Raw genomic sequence first — 17,385 nt, 5'->3', positions numbered from 1 at the left:
AATAATCAATAAGTGATGTATGTGGCACATGTGAGAATAAACTTTAATGTTGACACTCATCTGAAGCTAAACACCCTATATGACACTGATAAAATCAGAATTAGCAATCATATGCTTATGGTACACACACAGTTGAGATTAGCATGATATTTATAAAATAGTCTGTGTATTGCACTAAGACGAGACAGCTACAACGGCACATAACGACTTATCACTAATGAATGGCAGACATAGGAGAAAAGGCAGTGCACCTGTTTATACAGTGTAGGCGTCTTGCTCCGCAGACCATGTTGCTAAGTATCCAACCAGAACACAGCACAAAGATGAAGAGAACAAAAATACTGCATGATATTAGATGTTTCAGCTTATCACCTGAAATATTAAAATACAATTACTGTTTCTTCTCTTTTTCTGAATTTGGTCTGTTGACAATATTTGTTTTGAAATCTAAATGGACTAAAATCAAATTTTAACAATGCTAAAAGCTATAACCCTTCAGTCACACATGTATGAACAATACCTGTACATCTGAACATCTCAAAGTATACCCGATATGCATTTTTGCAGTATTTATACCAAGGACCATGTTAGAGAAATAAATACTTTATTTAGCAATTTGACGATTTGTACAAGTTGTAACTTTGATTTTGTCATCATCTGTGATCTCCAGTGATATAAAGCTATTGTAAAATAATAATAATATCTTAATGCTGACATGTATTTAGGCCATCCAAGTACCCCAGTATTTTTTAGCCACCAATGCAGCTCTCCCCCACCCCCCCTACCATTCTACCCCCAATACCAGCCCTACATCTACTCTCAATGTACCCAGCACTTCAGCCCACGTACTAACCATCCAAATACCCCAGCTCTTTAAGGAATCCAGTGATATGCCAATGGTGGTTTGTATTTCATTTCTGCATTCTTCAACAGCACACAAGAAAGGGAGGCACTGTACATGTATATGATAATACTGTCAAGTTCACTACACTGAGAAAGGTGAAACCAATGAATCCAGCATGGTGTTATCCTTAATCAAAAGAAGGTAATACAAGCTAGACACTTCCATGGTGTCAAATTTTCAAATTTGACAATTTGAAATGTAGGATTCATAGGCTTTGTCGAGACACACTGTGATCACTGGCAGAGAGGTAGAAAGAATCAGGTGCGCCACAATTATGTCTGCATGATATTGTACGATAGCACAAAATACACCAATGATCCATATACTTCATACTGATAAAAGCTGGACACTTTTCATCTGCGGATGATCATGGATCCAGTTTCTTTCCACCATCACGCTGGCCCCTGTCATATAAGTGTCATATAAATATTTCTGAGTATGGCGTAAAACTTCAATCAAATTAATAAATTAAGTTGGATGCAAGTTCGTCCAAAGAAATTTTCAGTTTAAACAAGCTTGGTGGGATGCTGGAAGCAATACTGTCATCACAGGCATCTTTCAATAATGTTGTAATTCACCAAAAAAGCCTAAAAAGAACATCTGTATTCCCAAGTGATCTCCAAAAGAATACACAAAGAGTTACCATACAAGTTGGAGGCCTGCAATTAATTAGTGGCATCTGCATGTTCATCACAGACATGATAACTATGGCTTATGTACCAGTAACCTATTTCCCCAAGAACCTGTCTTTTGACGTGCATGTACCCAAGTAAGAAAGAATTTGGCCAAAATTAGCCTTCTTCAAACTATCATAGTAAAGATGAGATACCCTAAAATGGCCATGGCAGCCATGATTCTGCACATTTCACAAGAGCAGTCAAACTGCCCTTCTGCCCCACAGAATCTCACCTGTCTTGTGTTGTCAGTATGGTATTCGGCAAATGGTCTAACAGTGGAAACGTTAAGTCAACTACAACATGGGCCTACACACGAAGTCCATGAAGTCAGTCTGGATTTCTTCCAAAATGACCTGTACATAAAGACAGTTTTTTTCTATCACATCAGTTTTCTCAGCGTGTGATTATTCAGATGTGAAAAAGGGAAGAAGGATATGGCGAAAAGCCAAAAGTTGAGGATAATGTGGAAGTTTTTTGTAATGAAGCGCAGGAATTTCCAGTTGTGGGAAAATCATTCATTAAATAACATGTCAAAAATGTCCATGTCAAATGTCCACACGAGTGTAATTGATCAAATAAAGTCAAATGTGAACATGTGGTTGATTGATCACGGAGAGTCAAATGTCCACGTGGGTAATTGATCAAGAAGAGTCAAATGTCCACGTGGGTAATTGATCATGGAGAGTCAAATGTCCACATGTGGGCAATTCATCAGGTAACATCAAATGTCCACATGTAACTTGTCAACATGCAAATTGTGGGTAATCTTCAACAAGTGCCATGACAAAAATCAACTTGTGGGTAAGACATTCATCATGTAACATATTTATGTAGTTCTTTTGCTGGATTTTCTTGAAAAGTCATCTTGCCTTGTTAATGGATAAGCAAGTTTCCCTACCAAGTAAATAAGTATCAATATAATGCCATAACGGGATGTCATTCTGCTATGGTAAAATCATATTCAGCATCGCTTTTGAAACCTCAAGGAATTCTACCACTGAATGGAGTAAAATATTACAATGGGATTCGCCAGCCGTCTACAAAGGGAAGCAAATCTTGTAACTGATAAAACAGCAGTGCCCCCTATATATTTGAATAACAATGTCCGCTTTTATTATTCATGATTACTGGTGTTTGTATTGAAATCAGTGGTATTTTTATTTAAGTGGTAGAGGGCACTGCTGTTGTATCAGTTACAAGATTTGCTTTCCTTTGTACAGGGCTGGCGGATCCCATTGGCTGAGATACATATATATAAACAATAACTTAGGATGAAAGAGGCTAACCTCTTGTTGCTATCAAAATAATAATTAATATAATTACCACAACAAATAAAATTAAGATTATAAACATTTTGCGATTCTTTTTCTGATATTTCTCCGCCTTCTGGAGCTGCTGAAGACCTTTTTCCACTGTTGTTGTTGCATGTTCAATGTTGTAATCAATTCGGTCGAGTATTGTTCCCTGATGAAAAAAAAAAAACAAAGCAGGCTAATAAGATTTCAGAAAACAGCTGGGAAAATGAACGATCAATAGGTGTTTAAGCAGTTTTTAAATCTGGAAAATAACTTTTCACTTTTGACGTCGTAGCGAAATACATGTACACCTGCATGTTAGACTCTCATAGCTTTCCAACACTCGTATTCTAGTACCACTTTTATTACTTCAAAGAATAAAGTGCGGCATACTTATCTCCATTTATGAAATATAATATATTAGGATCTTAGTACTGTTATTGTACGAAGAAAAAAATATTTTCTTAAAAACAAACACATTTTGAAAAATGTAATTTAGCACCAGTGAAACAGGATGTATGCAAATGACGAATTATTCATACTCCTCGCAGTGCATGTGTCGCTCTTTACTTTTCATTTTAAATTACATCATTGCCACCAATAGTCAAGTTTGAACAGAAATACTGAACAATGCCGAGGCCACTCAAAAACTTTGTCTCCATGTTGGTTTCTAACTATGCTTTATACACATTCAGTCTTTCTATCAGAAGTATGCACAACATGATTGTACCCAATAGCTGAAACAATTTTATTAATTTATTTATTTATTGATTTGATTGGTGTTTTACGCTGTACTCAAGAATATTTCACTTATTCGACGGTGGCCAGCATTATGGTGGGAGGAAACTGGGCACAGCCAGGGGGAAACCCACGACCATCCGCAGGTTGCTGGAAGACCTTCCCACTTACGATCGGAGAGGAAGCCAGCATGAGCTGGAATTGAACTCACAGCGACCGCATTGGTGAGAGGGTCCTGGGTCATTACACTGCGCTTGCCCGCTAACCGACTGAGCCACGGAGGCCCCTGGTCAAATTTTATTAATCACTGCTGATTAAACAGAGGGGCAAAGGTGGTGAGGCTAAGCCTAAATAAGCCCACGTGCGTTGCACCGGCTGCAAAGGTCAAAACCAGCCTAGTGGTGGCATTGATGTAAAGCGACAGGTAGAGAGCAACGCATGTGCCGTTAGGGGTATGGGAATTATTTACAAACTCAGTCAAGGAACTGACGAGTTATTCCCCGTGGTTCTCCAACTCTAAGGCACAGCTCTTGCTAGCAAAATACTAGATCTGACTCCATTTTTCCCGGAGAGATTTAAACACTACATTCCTTCATTTAGTAAAAACCTACCTGGTCTACAATCATTGAACCCAGATCCTTGAAGATTTCATTGAGATCATTTATGGATTTGACAATCTGTGCTATTTCCTTTTCTCTGTTGTGTACCATCAATGTGTTGTCCTCCACCATCTGTAGTTGTATGTCTGTAAAACCCTACAAATTGTCAAATAGCGACTCAGAACAAAAGCATACTGTCTGCACATATCTGACATCTACTGCTAAAACAAATGATCTATAATACAGGCAAAAATCTTGTATATTATTAAGCATATACTTGAATTGAGTAATTCCTTATTGTTCAATTCTCTTTGATACCTCTCAGCCACTTTACAAAACCTAATACATTGTACACAGAAGATAGTAAGCAGTGGATGTTTAATGCACCACAAATACTGGTCAGGTAAGAGGTGAAATTTGCGTCATGAAACGTGAAACAGTGAGTGGATTAGCAGATTCACGCTTAAACACATCAATATTTATAACAACATTCATTTTCTATTAACTATTTACATCTGTCATTTTATCTGAATAATCTGAAATAAGAAATAATACAGATCCATACATTAAGTCATGTATTAAAATAATAGAGCTGCATAAAGTTGATACCTTCATACAAATGCTAAATCACATATATTTATATCAAGCCTGGTTTATACAGAAGCCTGAGGGTATAACCGGTATGTAGACTCACCCTGTCAAATCCATTATCTAAAAGATTCACCTCTTCTGACATCACACTTGCTTCTGAACCAATATTTGTGTCAAAATACTGTTTTGATCTCTCTTCTCGACTTTGAAGCTCTATGGACAAAAACAGTCACCATGTCAATATTCAATTGAACATGTACATGTAGATGGAAAAACAAAACAAAACAAAAAACAATAAAATGAACAAACCCTTCAGATATTATTTGCTGAATAAAACAACTGTAATAAGCTACAAGTCAAAACTACATTGCCACCTGTAAAACAGGTCATAAGCTAAAGCAGACAACTACATAATGATCTGTAGCAGATGTCACTGCCCAGGTACAACTGTAACAAGCTACAAGTCAAAACTACATTGCCACCTGTAAAACAGGTCATAAGCTAAAGCAGACAACTACATAATGATCTGTAGCAGATGTCACCAACAAGGTACAACTGTATCAGTCTACAAGTCAAGACTACACTGCCACCTGTAAAACAGGTCATAAGCTAAAGCAGACAACTACATGATGATCTGTAGCAGATGTCACTGCCCAGGTACAACTGTATCAATCTACAAGTCAAAACTACATTGCCACCTGTAAAATGGGTCATAAGCTAAAGCAGACAACTACATAATGATCTGTAACAGATGTCACCAACAAGGTACAACTGTATCAGTCTACAAGTCAAGACTACACTGCCACCTGTAAAACAGGTCATAAGCTAAAGCAGACAACTACATGATGATCTGTAGCAGATGTCACTGCCCAGGTACAACTGTATCAATCTACAAGTCAAAACTACATTGCCACCTGTAAAACGGGTCATAAGCTAAAGCAGACAACTACATAATGATCTGTAGCAGATGTCACCACCAAGGTACAACTGTATCAATCTACAAGTCAAAACTACATTGCCACCTGTAAAACAGGTCATAAGCTAAAGCAGACAACTACATAATGATCTGTAGCAGATGTCACCAACAAGGTACAACTGTATCAGTCTACAAGTCAAGACTACACTGCCACCTGTAAAACAGGTCATAAGCTAAAGCAGACAACTACATGATGATCTGTAGCAGATGTCACTGCCCAGGTACAACTGTATCAATCTACAAGTCAAAACTACATTGCCACCTGTAAAATGGGTCATAAGCTAAAGCAGACAACTACATAATGATCTGTAACAGATGTCACCAACAAGGTACAACTGTATCAGTCTACAAGTCAAGACTACACTGCCACCTGTAAAACAGGTCATAAGCTAAAGCAGACAACTACATGATGATCTGTAGCAGATGTCACTGCCCAGGTACAACTGTATCAATCTACAAGTCAAAACTACATTGCCACCTGTAAAACGGGTCATAAGCTAAAGCAGACAACTACATAATGATCTGTAGCAGATGTCACCACCAAGGTACAACTGTATCAATCTACAAGTCAAAACTACATTGCCACCTGTAAAACAGGTCATAAGCTAAAGCAGACAACTACATAATGATCTGTAGCAGATGTCACCAACAAGGTACAACTGTATCAGTCTACAAGTCAAGACTACAATGCCACCAGTAAAACAGGTCATAAGCTAAAGCAGACACCTACATGATGATCTGTAGCAGATGTCACTGCCCAGGTACAACTGTATCAAGCTACATCTGAGGTCTAAACTATTTTATATGCATGCATTCTCATAACATAAAGTACGACAAACTTGCGCCTAAACACCTCCTGAAACAATTTTATCGCTGAATGCTGTTTAAATAGTTCAGGGCAAAAAACCCAGTGGCCAAGTTTAGCTTAAACCAGCTCCAAAGGTAAAGCTTGTCCAGCGGAGGCAGTGATGTGTTTACACTGTGACATCCCAGATCCAGCTGATCTCGCAGGAAAATAGACTAAGGTAACCTCGACAATGGTGAAAATGTCACAAGAATGCTTTGGTAGTATTATGTGACAATTTTACACACACACACACATACATATATATATCTGATGTACAGACTCAGCCTGCAGCTGATAAAGCTCAATTTGCGACCATAAAACCAGCAAATACCAGACATCTATTTCCTAGTTCCATGCACAACCTATGTTTTACCCATATTCCTCACCTGTACCACTACTTAATCACACATAAAGAGCACTTACTTCGTAAGTAGGAGGACTGGCTTTTTCTGAAGTTGGTGGACATTTCTGTCAACCCTCGCGCTAATGAAGAGGTAATGTTTAGTGATAACTTTTTCTCTTGTTCTGTTCCAAGTCGACTTTTTGATCCAATCTGATGAACAAGCCTCTGACATCTTCCAAAAAGCTGTGAAAAGCATAGAGAAGAGGATTATAGGGAATAGTCTCACTTTCAGTTGAAACAACATTTAGCTCAAATATGGTGAACGAGCAGACTTTCATTGTCAGCTGTCACAGGTATGAGGAAGATAAATAAATCTGAATGATGTGCATGCTTTTATCTGTCATTAGTAATTTTTTTCCGCCACTTGCAAAATTTAGGCTACATGTATACCATTTCCAATATTTAGGCTACATGTATATTTAGGCTACATGTATACCATCTCCAATATTTAGGCTACATGTATACCATTTCCAATATTTAGGCTACATGTATACCATCTCCAATATTTAGGCTACATGTATACCATCTCCAATATTTAGGCTACATGTATACCATCTCCAATATTTAGGCTACATGTATACCATTTCCAATATTTAGGCTACATGTATACCATTCCCAATATTTAGGCTACATATATACCATTTCCAATATTTAGGCTATATGTACATTATTTCTAATATTTAGGCTACATGTATACCATTTCCAATATTTAGGCTATCTGTACATTATTTCTAATATTTAGGCTACATGTATACCATTTCCAATATTTAGGCTACATGTATACCATTTCCAATATTTAGGCTATCTGTACATTATTTCTAATATTTAGGCTACATGTATACCATTTCCAATATTTAGACTGTATGTACATCATTAGTAGTTTTATTAGTTACATGGTTACTCAGTGATAGGATACGCAAATATAAGGTGTCAATAATCCTCATACCCTTGTCCAATATGAGGATTACTGACACCATATATTTGCGTAACCTATCATTTAGTAACCATGTTACGAATTTATCCTGTAAAGGCCCATCAATTCAGACCAATGTACATGTACAGGTAAATCACTTCAGCACTGTGACCAATATATTCAGGACCCAACAAAGGGAGATAACCTACTTAGCAGACACATTTAACATCATCTGCAGGATTCGAGAATATATTTGTACCCCACGTGATTGTTGTTGCCTAATGAAAAGCAGAGTATTTTGTCAGATGCGGAATATTTGGCCATATGTTTACCAGCAATTTTTATGCATCACTGTGTATGTGTACAAGGAATCTGTATATTTTAAAAATGTTGACGTGAATATCAAAAATGACTAATACACACTCAGTTAACAAATACGGAATATATCCTGTATCTGTATCACCATGGTCACAGTGTCTGTATCACCATTTGTATGTCACATAACATGTTTTACCCATATCCCTCACCTGTGATATCCTGTGTCTGTATCACCATGGTCACAGTGTCTGTATCACCATTTGTATGTCACATAACATGTTTTACCCATATCCCTCACCTGTGATATCCTGTGTCTGTATCACCATGGTCACAGTGTCTGTATCACCATTTGTATGTCACATAACATGTTTTACCCATATCCCTCACCTGTGATATCCTGTGTCTGTATCACCATGGTCACAGTGTCTGTATCACCATTTGTATGTCACATAACATGTTTTACCCATATCCCTCACCTGTGATATCCTGTGTCTGTATCACCATGGTCACAGTGTCTGTATCACCATTTGTATGTCACATAACATGTTTCACCCATACCCCTCACCTGTGTTATATCCTGTGTCTGTATCACCACGGTCACTTTCTCACCCACAATCTCAGAACTAGTCAGCTCTGTGTCACATAACATGTTTTACCTGTATCCCTCACCTGTGTTAAATCCTGTGTCTGTATCACCAGGGTCACTTTCTCACCCACAATCTCAGAGCTAGTCAGCTGTGTGTCACATAACATGTTTTACCCATATCCCTCACCTGTGTTATATCCTGTGTCTGTATCATCAGGGTCACTTTCTCACCCACAATCTCAGAACTAGTCAGCTGTGTGTCACATAACATGTTTTACCTGTATCCCTCACCTGTGTTATATCCTGTGCCTGTATCACCATGGTCACTTTCTCACCCACAATCTCAGAACTAGTCAGCTGTGTGTCACATAACATGTTTTACCTGTATCCCTCACCTGTGTTATATCCTGTGTCTGTATCACCATGGTCACTTTCTCACCCACAATCTCAGAACTAGTCAGCTCTGTGTCACATAACATGTTTTACCTGTATCCCTCACCTGTGTTATATCCTGTGTCTGTATCACCAATGTCAGTTTCTCACCCATAATCTCAGAACTAGTCAGCTCTGTGTCACATAACATGTTTTACCCATATCCCTCACCTGTGCTATATCCTGTGTCTGTATCACCATGGTCACTTTCTCACCCACAATCTCAGAACTAGTCAGCTCTGTGTCACATAGCATGTTTTACCTGTATCCTTCACCTGTGTTATATCCTGTGTCTGTATCACCATGGTCACTTTCTCACCCACAATCTCAGAGCTAGTCAGCTGTGTGTCACATAACATGTTTTACCTGTATCCCTCACCTGTGTTATATCCTGTGTCTGTATCACCAGGGTCAGTTTCTCACCCACAATCTCAGAGCTAGTCAGCTGTGTGTCACATAACACGTTTTACCAATATCCCTCACCTGTGTTCTATCCTGTGTCTATATCACCATGGTCACTTTCTCACCCACAATTTCAGAACTAGTCAGCTCTGTGTCACATAACATGTTTTACCTGTATCCCTCACCTGTGTTATATCCTGTGTCTGTATCACCATGATCAGTTTCTCACCCACAATCTCAGAGCTAGTCAGCTCTGTGTCACATAACATGTTTTACCTGTATCCCTCACCTGTGTTATATCCTATGCCTATATCACCAGGTTCAGATTCTCACCCACAATCTCATAACTAGTCAGCTGTGTGTCACATAACATGTTTTACCTGTATCCCTCACCTGTGTTATATCCTGTGTCTGTATCACCAGGGTCAGTTTCTCACCCACAATCTCAGAACTAGTCAGCTGTGTGTCACGTAACATGTTTTACCCACATTCCTCACCTGTGTAATATCCTGTGTCTGTATCTCTATGGCATGTTCCTCATCAACGCTGTCATCTAGTGTGGGTCTGTTTAGGTGTTTGTCATGCAATGTTGCTAGTTCTTTCACTATGTTTAGAAAAAAATCATACCATAGAAAAGATCACATTTAGCTTTATACGTATCTAGCACCACTGAAAACTTCCACATTTACATGTAACAATATACCAACTGTTCTTAAAATTCATGCAAGCCTCATTGATTCAGTTCATATTTATTTATCTCATTGTTGCTTAAAGCCATATTCAAGTATTTTTCTTCTATATGAACGCAGTCAGTGTAATGGGTGGAGGAAACTGGAGTGCCTGGGGTAAAGCACTGATCTTTGGCAACATACTGACAAATTTTCCCACATGTGATCTAAAGATATGCGCTCCATATTGGTTGAAGGCAAGTGATTTACAACAAACATAAAACTGCATGAACAGTCACATGACAGTTGCTTATTGTCACCAGGCCCCACAAAGAATGAGAGCTAACAACAAGTGAAAAAAAAAAAATCCCTGACAATGTTGGGTTTGAACCCACATCTCATGTCCTAGTGATTGAAATGCAAACCCTGTATGTACCAAAACTATCAAAGCATTATTCTGGCTAATTAATAAATATATCCTGCTATTCTGACACTTAACAGTGCTTAAAATAATCAACATTAACATCATGGTAATGAGCAGCTGAGAATAAAAGAATTTATGTATTCATGTGCAGACACGTACTTTTGTCCTTTATTCTGGACACCTCGTACTGGAACTCTTCAACACCATCTACCCTGAAATCAAGTAAAAAAAACCTTTCAGATATACATATATATATGCCATTTACATTCACTAAAACAGGCCAGATAAACACGCTCACATAATCCTCATGATTTATGTGACAACAATATGGGGAACATTATTGCAGATGTTTTAAACATGCAGAATATCATAGAAATGTTTTCATGGAAAGCCGGTACTAACTATCAATAAAACGAATGACATGTACTGTCATATTGTTGAAGATATCTTGGTACTTAGACCATCAATGAAAATGTACTTATTGAGAGTACATGTAACTGGGTTGAACCTCCAATAGAGTCTTGAGTCAAAGTATTTATTCAACTTGGCTTTTGAAAAAATATTTCAGATCGAATTGGGTTTACCACAATAAAGCATTTTTTTATGATGGCCTTATGTACATGCAATTTAAAATTCACCATTCTGGAGGAAGTTTGGCCTTTGCTGAGCTCATTCCTAATTCTGGATCATGACTTGAGCTAGACACAAGAGCCATTCTGTCATCAGCCATCTGTAAAACAAGAAAATCACATTCACTTTTACATACATATGCACACACTCATAAATATTCACTGATTTGATTATTGTTTACTTAAATGCCATGCTTAAAAAGTTTTCCGTGGGAAGGTCTGTCAGCAGCCTGCGGATGGTCGTGGGTTGACCTCGGGCTCTGCCTGGTTTCCACCCACCATAATGCTGGCCGTAGTCGTATAGGTGAAATACTCTTGAGTACGGCGTAAAACACTAATCAAATAAATAAATAAATAAAAAGTTTTCACTTACATGTATACGTCGGGATGAATGTGAGTTTTTTATGGGTAGATAAAAGGTGTGATGAAGGTACATGCCGTGGATGCCTTCCTGGCATCAATATATCTACACTAAAGTGAGTACGGATTTCAATCCATATGGATAAAGGGTAGCAAGGCTCATAGAATCAACAATATAATTTACATATTCACTCAAGCAACTATCGTAAAATCACACTGGTTTTTATTTCTCTTTGTTTGACTGCAAGGCATAACTTCTAGTATGAGCTATGATCAAACGAAACTAAAGCCCAAGGGCTAGCCCCAGGGGGCTACTTCAACTGATGACAGTGAGGTGAATTTGAGTCTTCTGTGTCCTTAACAAGAGGAATATACGTGAGATATATACGCAAGAACGCCCTCTACCTAAACGTCTGGGGTCCAACGTGAGTGCAGTTGACAGTCTACAACAACAACACTGGTTGATCAGCGAGTGCAGTGTAAGTGTCGCTGTAAATCTACGTATTTTTGGAAGTACATGACAAATATCAGTTGACCTAACTGAGTAATCTTTGTCAGAAATATCATTACCACAACAGATTGTCATGTTTATTTCTCTATACAACAACTATCATATTTACATGCAATCAGTTTGCACACTTTCAAGTCCAGAAATAATTTTAAAATGTGTATTATACAATAGCAACATTTAACAACTTTTATAGGCCCTATATATATATATATATATATATATATATAGAATACAATATGATCGTAGACATACATCAAAGCCCATGCTGCTAGCTTGAACATGCATTATATATAGAGGGCGTTCTGACTGTACTTGTTGTGTGTGCACACGAGCTGAGAGGTAAGAGCCAACGTTGACATCAGGTTTTGACCACAGCCCTTGTCTAGAAATGACTTATCGGACATTGCGTGAATCAATGTATGGTTTACCATTGCTTGCCCCTGTGGCTACGACACTCCGCCAGCCCAGTATAATGAGAAGAGTTGAACTGTCACTTGGGGCTGGCCAAGTGTACCAGGATCAATAATAATACAAAAAAAAATAACCCCAGAGAACCGTTAGCAGCTGACGTTTTATTTTTCAAACCTCATCAAGCCTAATGAATTCCAGACCACAGACACATGCATAGTGCCGGTATAAGTACCTAACCGTCTTGTTTGTAGTGCTTGTTGTCGTTGTTGACAAATGGCATTACGAATATATTTACCTGCTCTGAGAAGATATTGCGACTTTGGAGAGCATTATTTCGCATCAGGATATACACTTCCGTCAAACTCCGAGTGGCCATAGTGATGAGTTTCCCACTGCAACAAAAAATACGTCAAACTGTTTCACGTCGTGTCAAGTTATTCATCCCAATGCGCCATGACACTTTTGCTACTTGTCAGTGGATTTCCACTTCCGCTCCGTGTTGTGGCGCGTTGCTGGCTGTGGTGGTGAGGGTCACGACGAGTTGAGGGGGCATGATTACTAAACATTCTACTGGTACTTCAAGTACTGTGATCTTTAACAGCTTCCACTTACTTCTTCAAGTAATTCAACATTACAGCTACATCTACGTCAGGTAGTTTGTGGTTCAACACCGGTGCGGGAGTGAGAGCGGTGACTGAGTGGTTACATGTACACGTACATGATTTTCAACCACTAAGACCCAGGAGGCGCAGGTTTTATCTTGACCTTGGAATTTCTAGATTCCTGTGCGCTCATTGTCCCTTGGGTTTTGGAGGACAATAAGTGGTCCACAGCATCTAAATGTCTGTTTGTCAGACTCCCTAATAGAGTACGTTCTTTGTAGACCACTTGTCTTTCCTAATAGGCCTATGGCATTGTTGCTAGCTTGGGACGGTCATGGTGAGAACATGTTCACCTCACACATCCAAAATGCAAACCCAGGTCAGGTCATATCAAAGACTTTAAGAATTGTAATTGTTGCAGCCTTGCTTGGCACTCAGCACTGTAAGATTAGAACAAGGACTTGTTGGCCCGGTGTCAGTATAATGTGACTGTGTTGGGTGTCATGTCTGGTGTCTTTGGTATGAGGGGCCTCCGTGGCTCAGTCGGTTAAAGCGCTAGCGCAGCGTAATGACCCAGGAGTCTCTCACCAATGCGGTCGCTCTGAGTTCAAGTCCAGCTCATGCTGGCGGCCGTACGTGAGAAAGTCTGCCAGCAACCTGCGGATGGTCGTGGGTTTCCCCCGGGCTCCGCTCGGTTTCCACCCACCATAATGCTGGCCGCCGTCGTGAAATATTCTTGAGTACGGCGTAAAACACCAATCAAAAAAAAAAAAAAAAAAAATCTTTGGTATGATACTTCAGTGGCGGCAGCACTTCAGCGGCCTGGACTCGCACTGCCACAAGATGTAGTATATGTACACACACCTAGTGACTCCTTGTCGCCAAATAACTGAAAAGTTGCTAAGAGTGACGTAAACCCAGAGCATACATGCAAATATACATATACACATCCAAAAATAAGTTAAACCAGTCAATCAAGAGCTTTACCTAGTTACTTAACTCACTTATATGATGACAGTCAGTTTAATGGATCCCAAGTGCCTGAGGCAATTAACTAACGAGTTTTCTTGTGTGATTTGCATGCTACTTTGTCTTCATTCCATGCATGTGCAAATCACTCCAAGAGCACTGTTGATCACTTACAGTGAAAGCGGGGTGGGGGGGGGGGGGGGCGTTGAATCTACAAATCTGGTTTTCGTGCACCTTACTGCCTTAACTGGTACCGTAGAATAGTGCATGATGAATGTACTTCCCCTTTCCACGTTGATAATAACCAGTGGGTAACTTATATGACTGGGGTTCAAAGCTGTGCCTATAAAAACGTTTCTCTTCTACGACAGAAGTACTTTTAAGAGTGGAGAAGATTGGAGTGCCTTTAGTACCGTTTCAAGTGCTTCGGACTGTTTATAACTGTCACCAAGGCCCAAAAAACAGAATCTTCCTAATCTCTGTGGTTGTGTACCCAACCAACAGGTCAGCCAGCCAGGTGGTTAATGGTTTACACAAACTAACAGGTCTAATAATAACGGGTACAGGAGACTGGAGTGCCTGTAGTACTGTTTCTAGGTGGAGGAGACTGGAGTGCCTGTAGTACCGTTTCTAGGTGGAGGAGACTGGAGTGCCTGTAGTACCGTTTCTAGGTGGAGGAGACTGGAGTGCCTGTAGGAGACTGGAGTGCCTGTTGTACCATTTCAAGGTGGAGGAGACTGGAGTGCCTGTAGTACGGTTTCTAGGTGGAGGAGACTGGAGTGCCTGTAGTACCATTTCTAGGTGGAGGAGACTGGAGTGCCTGTAGTACAGTTTCTAGGTGGAGGAGACTGGAGTGCCTATAGTGCCGTCTCTAGGTGGAGGAGACTGGAGTGCCTGTAGTACGGTTTCTAGGTGGAGGAGACTGGAGTGCCTGTAGTACTGTTTCTAGGTGGAGGAGACTGAAGTGCCTGTAGTGCCGTTTCTAGGTGGAGGAGACTGGAGTGCCTATAGTGCCATCTCTGGGTGGAGGAGACTGGAGTGCCTGTAGTACAGTTTCTAGGTGGAGGAGACTGGAGTGCCGTTTCTAGTGCTTCGGACTGTTTATAACTGTCACCAAGGCCCAAAGAACAGAATCTCCTCGACTTCCATGATCAGGTATAGAACCAACAGGTCAGCCAGTCAGGTGGTTAATGGTTTACACAAACTAACAGGTCTAATAATAACGGGTACAGGAGACTGGAGTGCCTGTAGTGCCGTTCCTAGTGCTTCGGACTGTTTATAACTGTCACCGAGGCCCAAAGAACAGAATCTCCTTGACTTCCTTGGTCAGGTATAGAGCCAACAGGTCAACCAGTCAGAAGGTTATTGGTTTACACAAACTAACAGGTCTAATAATAACGGGTACAGGAGACTGGAGTGCCTGTAGTGCCGTTCCTAGTGCTTCGGACTGTTTATAACTGTCACCGAGGCCCAAAGAACAGAATCTCCTTGACTTCCTTGGTCAGGTATAGAACCAACAGGTCAACCAGTCAGAAGGTTATTGGTTTACACAAACTAACAGGTCTAATAATAACGGGTACAGGAGACTGGAGTGCCTGTAGTACTGTTTCTAGGTGGAGGAGACTGGAGTGCCTGTAGTACCGTTTCTAGGTGGAGGAGACTGGAGTGCCTGTAGTACGGTTTCTAGGTGGAGGAGACTGGAGTGCCTGTAGGAGACTGGAGTGCCTGTTGTACCATTTCAAGGTGGAGGAGACTGGAGTGCCTGTAGTACGGTTTCTAGGTGGAGGAGACTGGAGTGCCTGTAGTACCATTTCTAGGTGGAGGAGACTGGAGTGCCTGTAGTACAGTTTCTAGGTGGAGGAGACTGGAGTGCCTATAGTGCCGTCTCTAGGTGGAGGAGACTGGAGTGCCTGTAGTACGGTTTCTAGGTGGAGGAGACTGGAGTGCCTGTAGTACTGTTTCTAGGTGGAGGAGACTGGAGTGCCTGTAGTGCCGTTTCTAGGTGGAGGAGACTGGAGTGCCTATAGTGCCATCTCTGGGTGGAGGAGACTGGAGTGCCTGTAGTACAGTTTCTAGGTGGAGGAGACTGGAGTGCCGTTTCTAGTGCTTCGGACTGTTTCTAACTGTCGCCAAGGCCCAAAGAACAGAATCTCCTCGACTTCCATGATCAGGTATAGAACCAACAGGTCAGCCAGTCAGGTGGTTAATGGTTTACACAAACTAACAGGTCTAATAATAACGGGTACAGGAGACTGGAGTGCCTGTAGTGCCGTTCCTAGTGCTTCGGACTGTTTATAACTGTCACCGAGGCCCAAAGAACAGAATCTCCTTGACTTCCTTGGTCAGGTATAGAGCCAACAGGTCAACCAGTCAGAAGGTTATTGGTTTACACAAACTAACAGGTCTAATAATAACGGGTACAGGAGACTGGAGTGCCTGTAGTGGCATTCCTAGTGCTTCGGACTGTTTCTAACTGTCACCAAGGCCCAAAGAACAGAATCTCCTTGACTTCCTTGGTCAGGTATGGAACCAACAGGTCAGCCAGTCAGAAGGTTAAAGGTTTACACAAACTAACAGGTCTAATAAAAATGACCATAATGTGGGTGAACAATTCACAAGTACCGTACAGTGTTCAATGCCAAATAAATAGAAATGCATGCAAACAAGCATGAATATAAAGGACCTGGTATTGTAAGGCGGGGAATCGTCCCCAGTACAAGAAATTCCACCTTAAAACGCAAAACAGATGTATAACAGATGACATCACAAACAACTCGTGTACTGCTGAGTTTTCTGCTTTATGGAGATCTGGATATACGTGTATATTTCTTTATTTATGTACAGTATGTACAGAGATGTTTCCTATCAAACCGACTGCCATTAATGAACAGTGGGCTGGAATTCATGTCACCTTATTGCGTAGTCCTTTGCATATGACTTATGCATATTTATACCTGTGGATGAATTTAACAATACAATACAATGTGCATCATTCTGTTATCAGCAAACCAGGACTTCTTTATTTACATGTAATAAGTGTTCAGTAATGGAAGTGTCAAGGTCCCAGACTAACATTTCATGTACATGTAATACATAATGGCAGTGTTCAGGTCTTAGGCCAATATTTCAC

General features: G+C 40.2%; 1 protein-coding gene across 1 annotated transcript; it reads right to left on the bottom strand.

Annotated features, from left to right (window-relative positions):
* Positions 1–810: 810 nt before the first annotated feature.
* Positions 811–13,212, bottom strand: LOC135465747 (syntaxin-16-like). Its single transcript, XM_064743073.1, has 8 exons — positions 12,980–13,212; positions 11,412–11,503; positions 10,933–10,985; positions 10,179–10,285; positions 7,051–7,213; positions 4,908–5,017; positions 4,226–4,369; positions 811–3,045 (listed from the first exon to the last, which is right to left on the bottom strand). The coding sequence occupies exons 1-8, from the start codon at positions 13,058–13,060 to the stop codon at positions 2,863–2,865; spliced, it is 933 nt and encodes a 310-aa protein (XP_064599143.1). The 5' UTR covers positions 13,061–13,212; the 3' UTR covers positions 811–2,862.
* Positions 13,213–17,385: the final 4,173 nt, after the last annotated feature.

Source organism: Liolophura sinensis, chromosome 5, assembly GCF_032854445.1.
Source record: "Liolophura sinensis isolate JHLJ2023 chromosome 5, CUHK_Ljap_v2, whole genome shotgun sequence".
Classification (NCBI taxonomy): Eukaryota; Metazoa; Mollusca; class Polyplacophora; order Chitonida; family Chitonidae; genus Liolophura; species Liolophura sinensis.
This window is presented reverse-complemented; position numbering and strand designations above follow the sequence as displayed.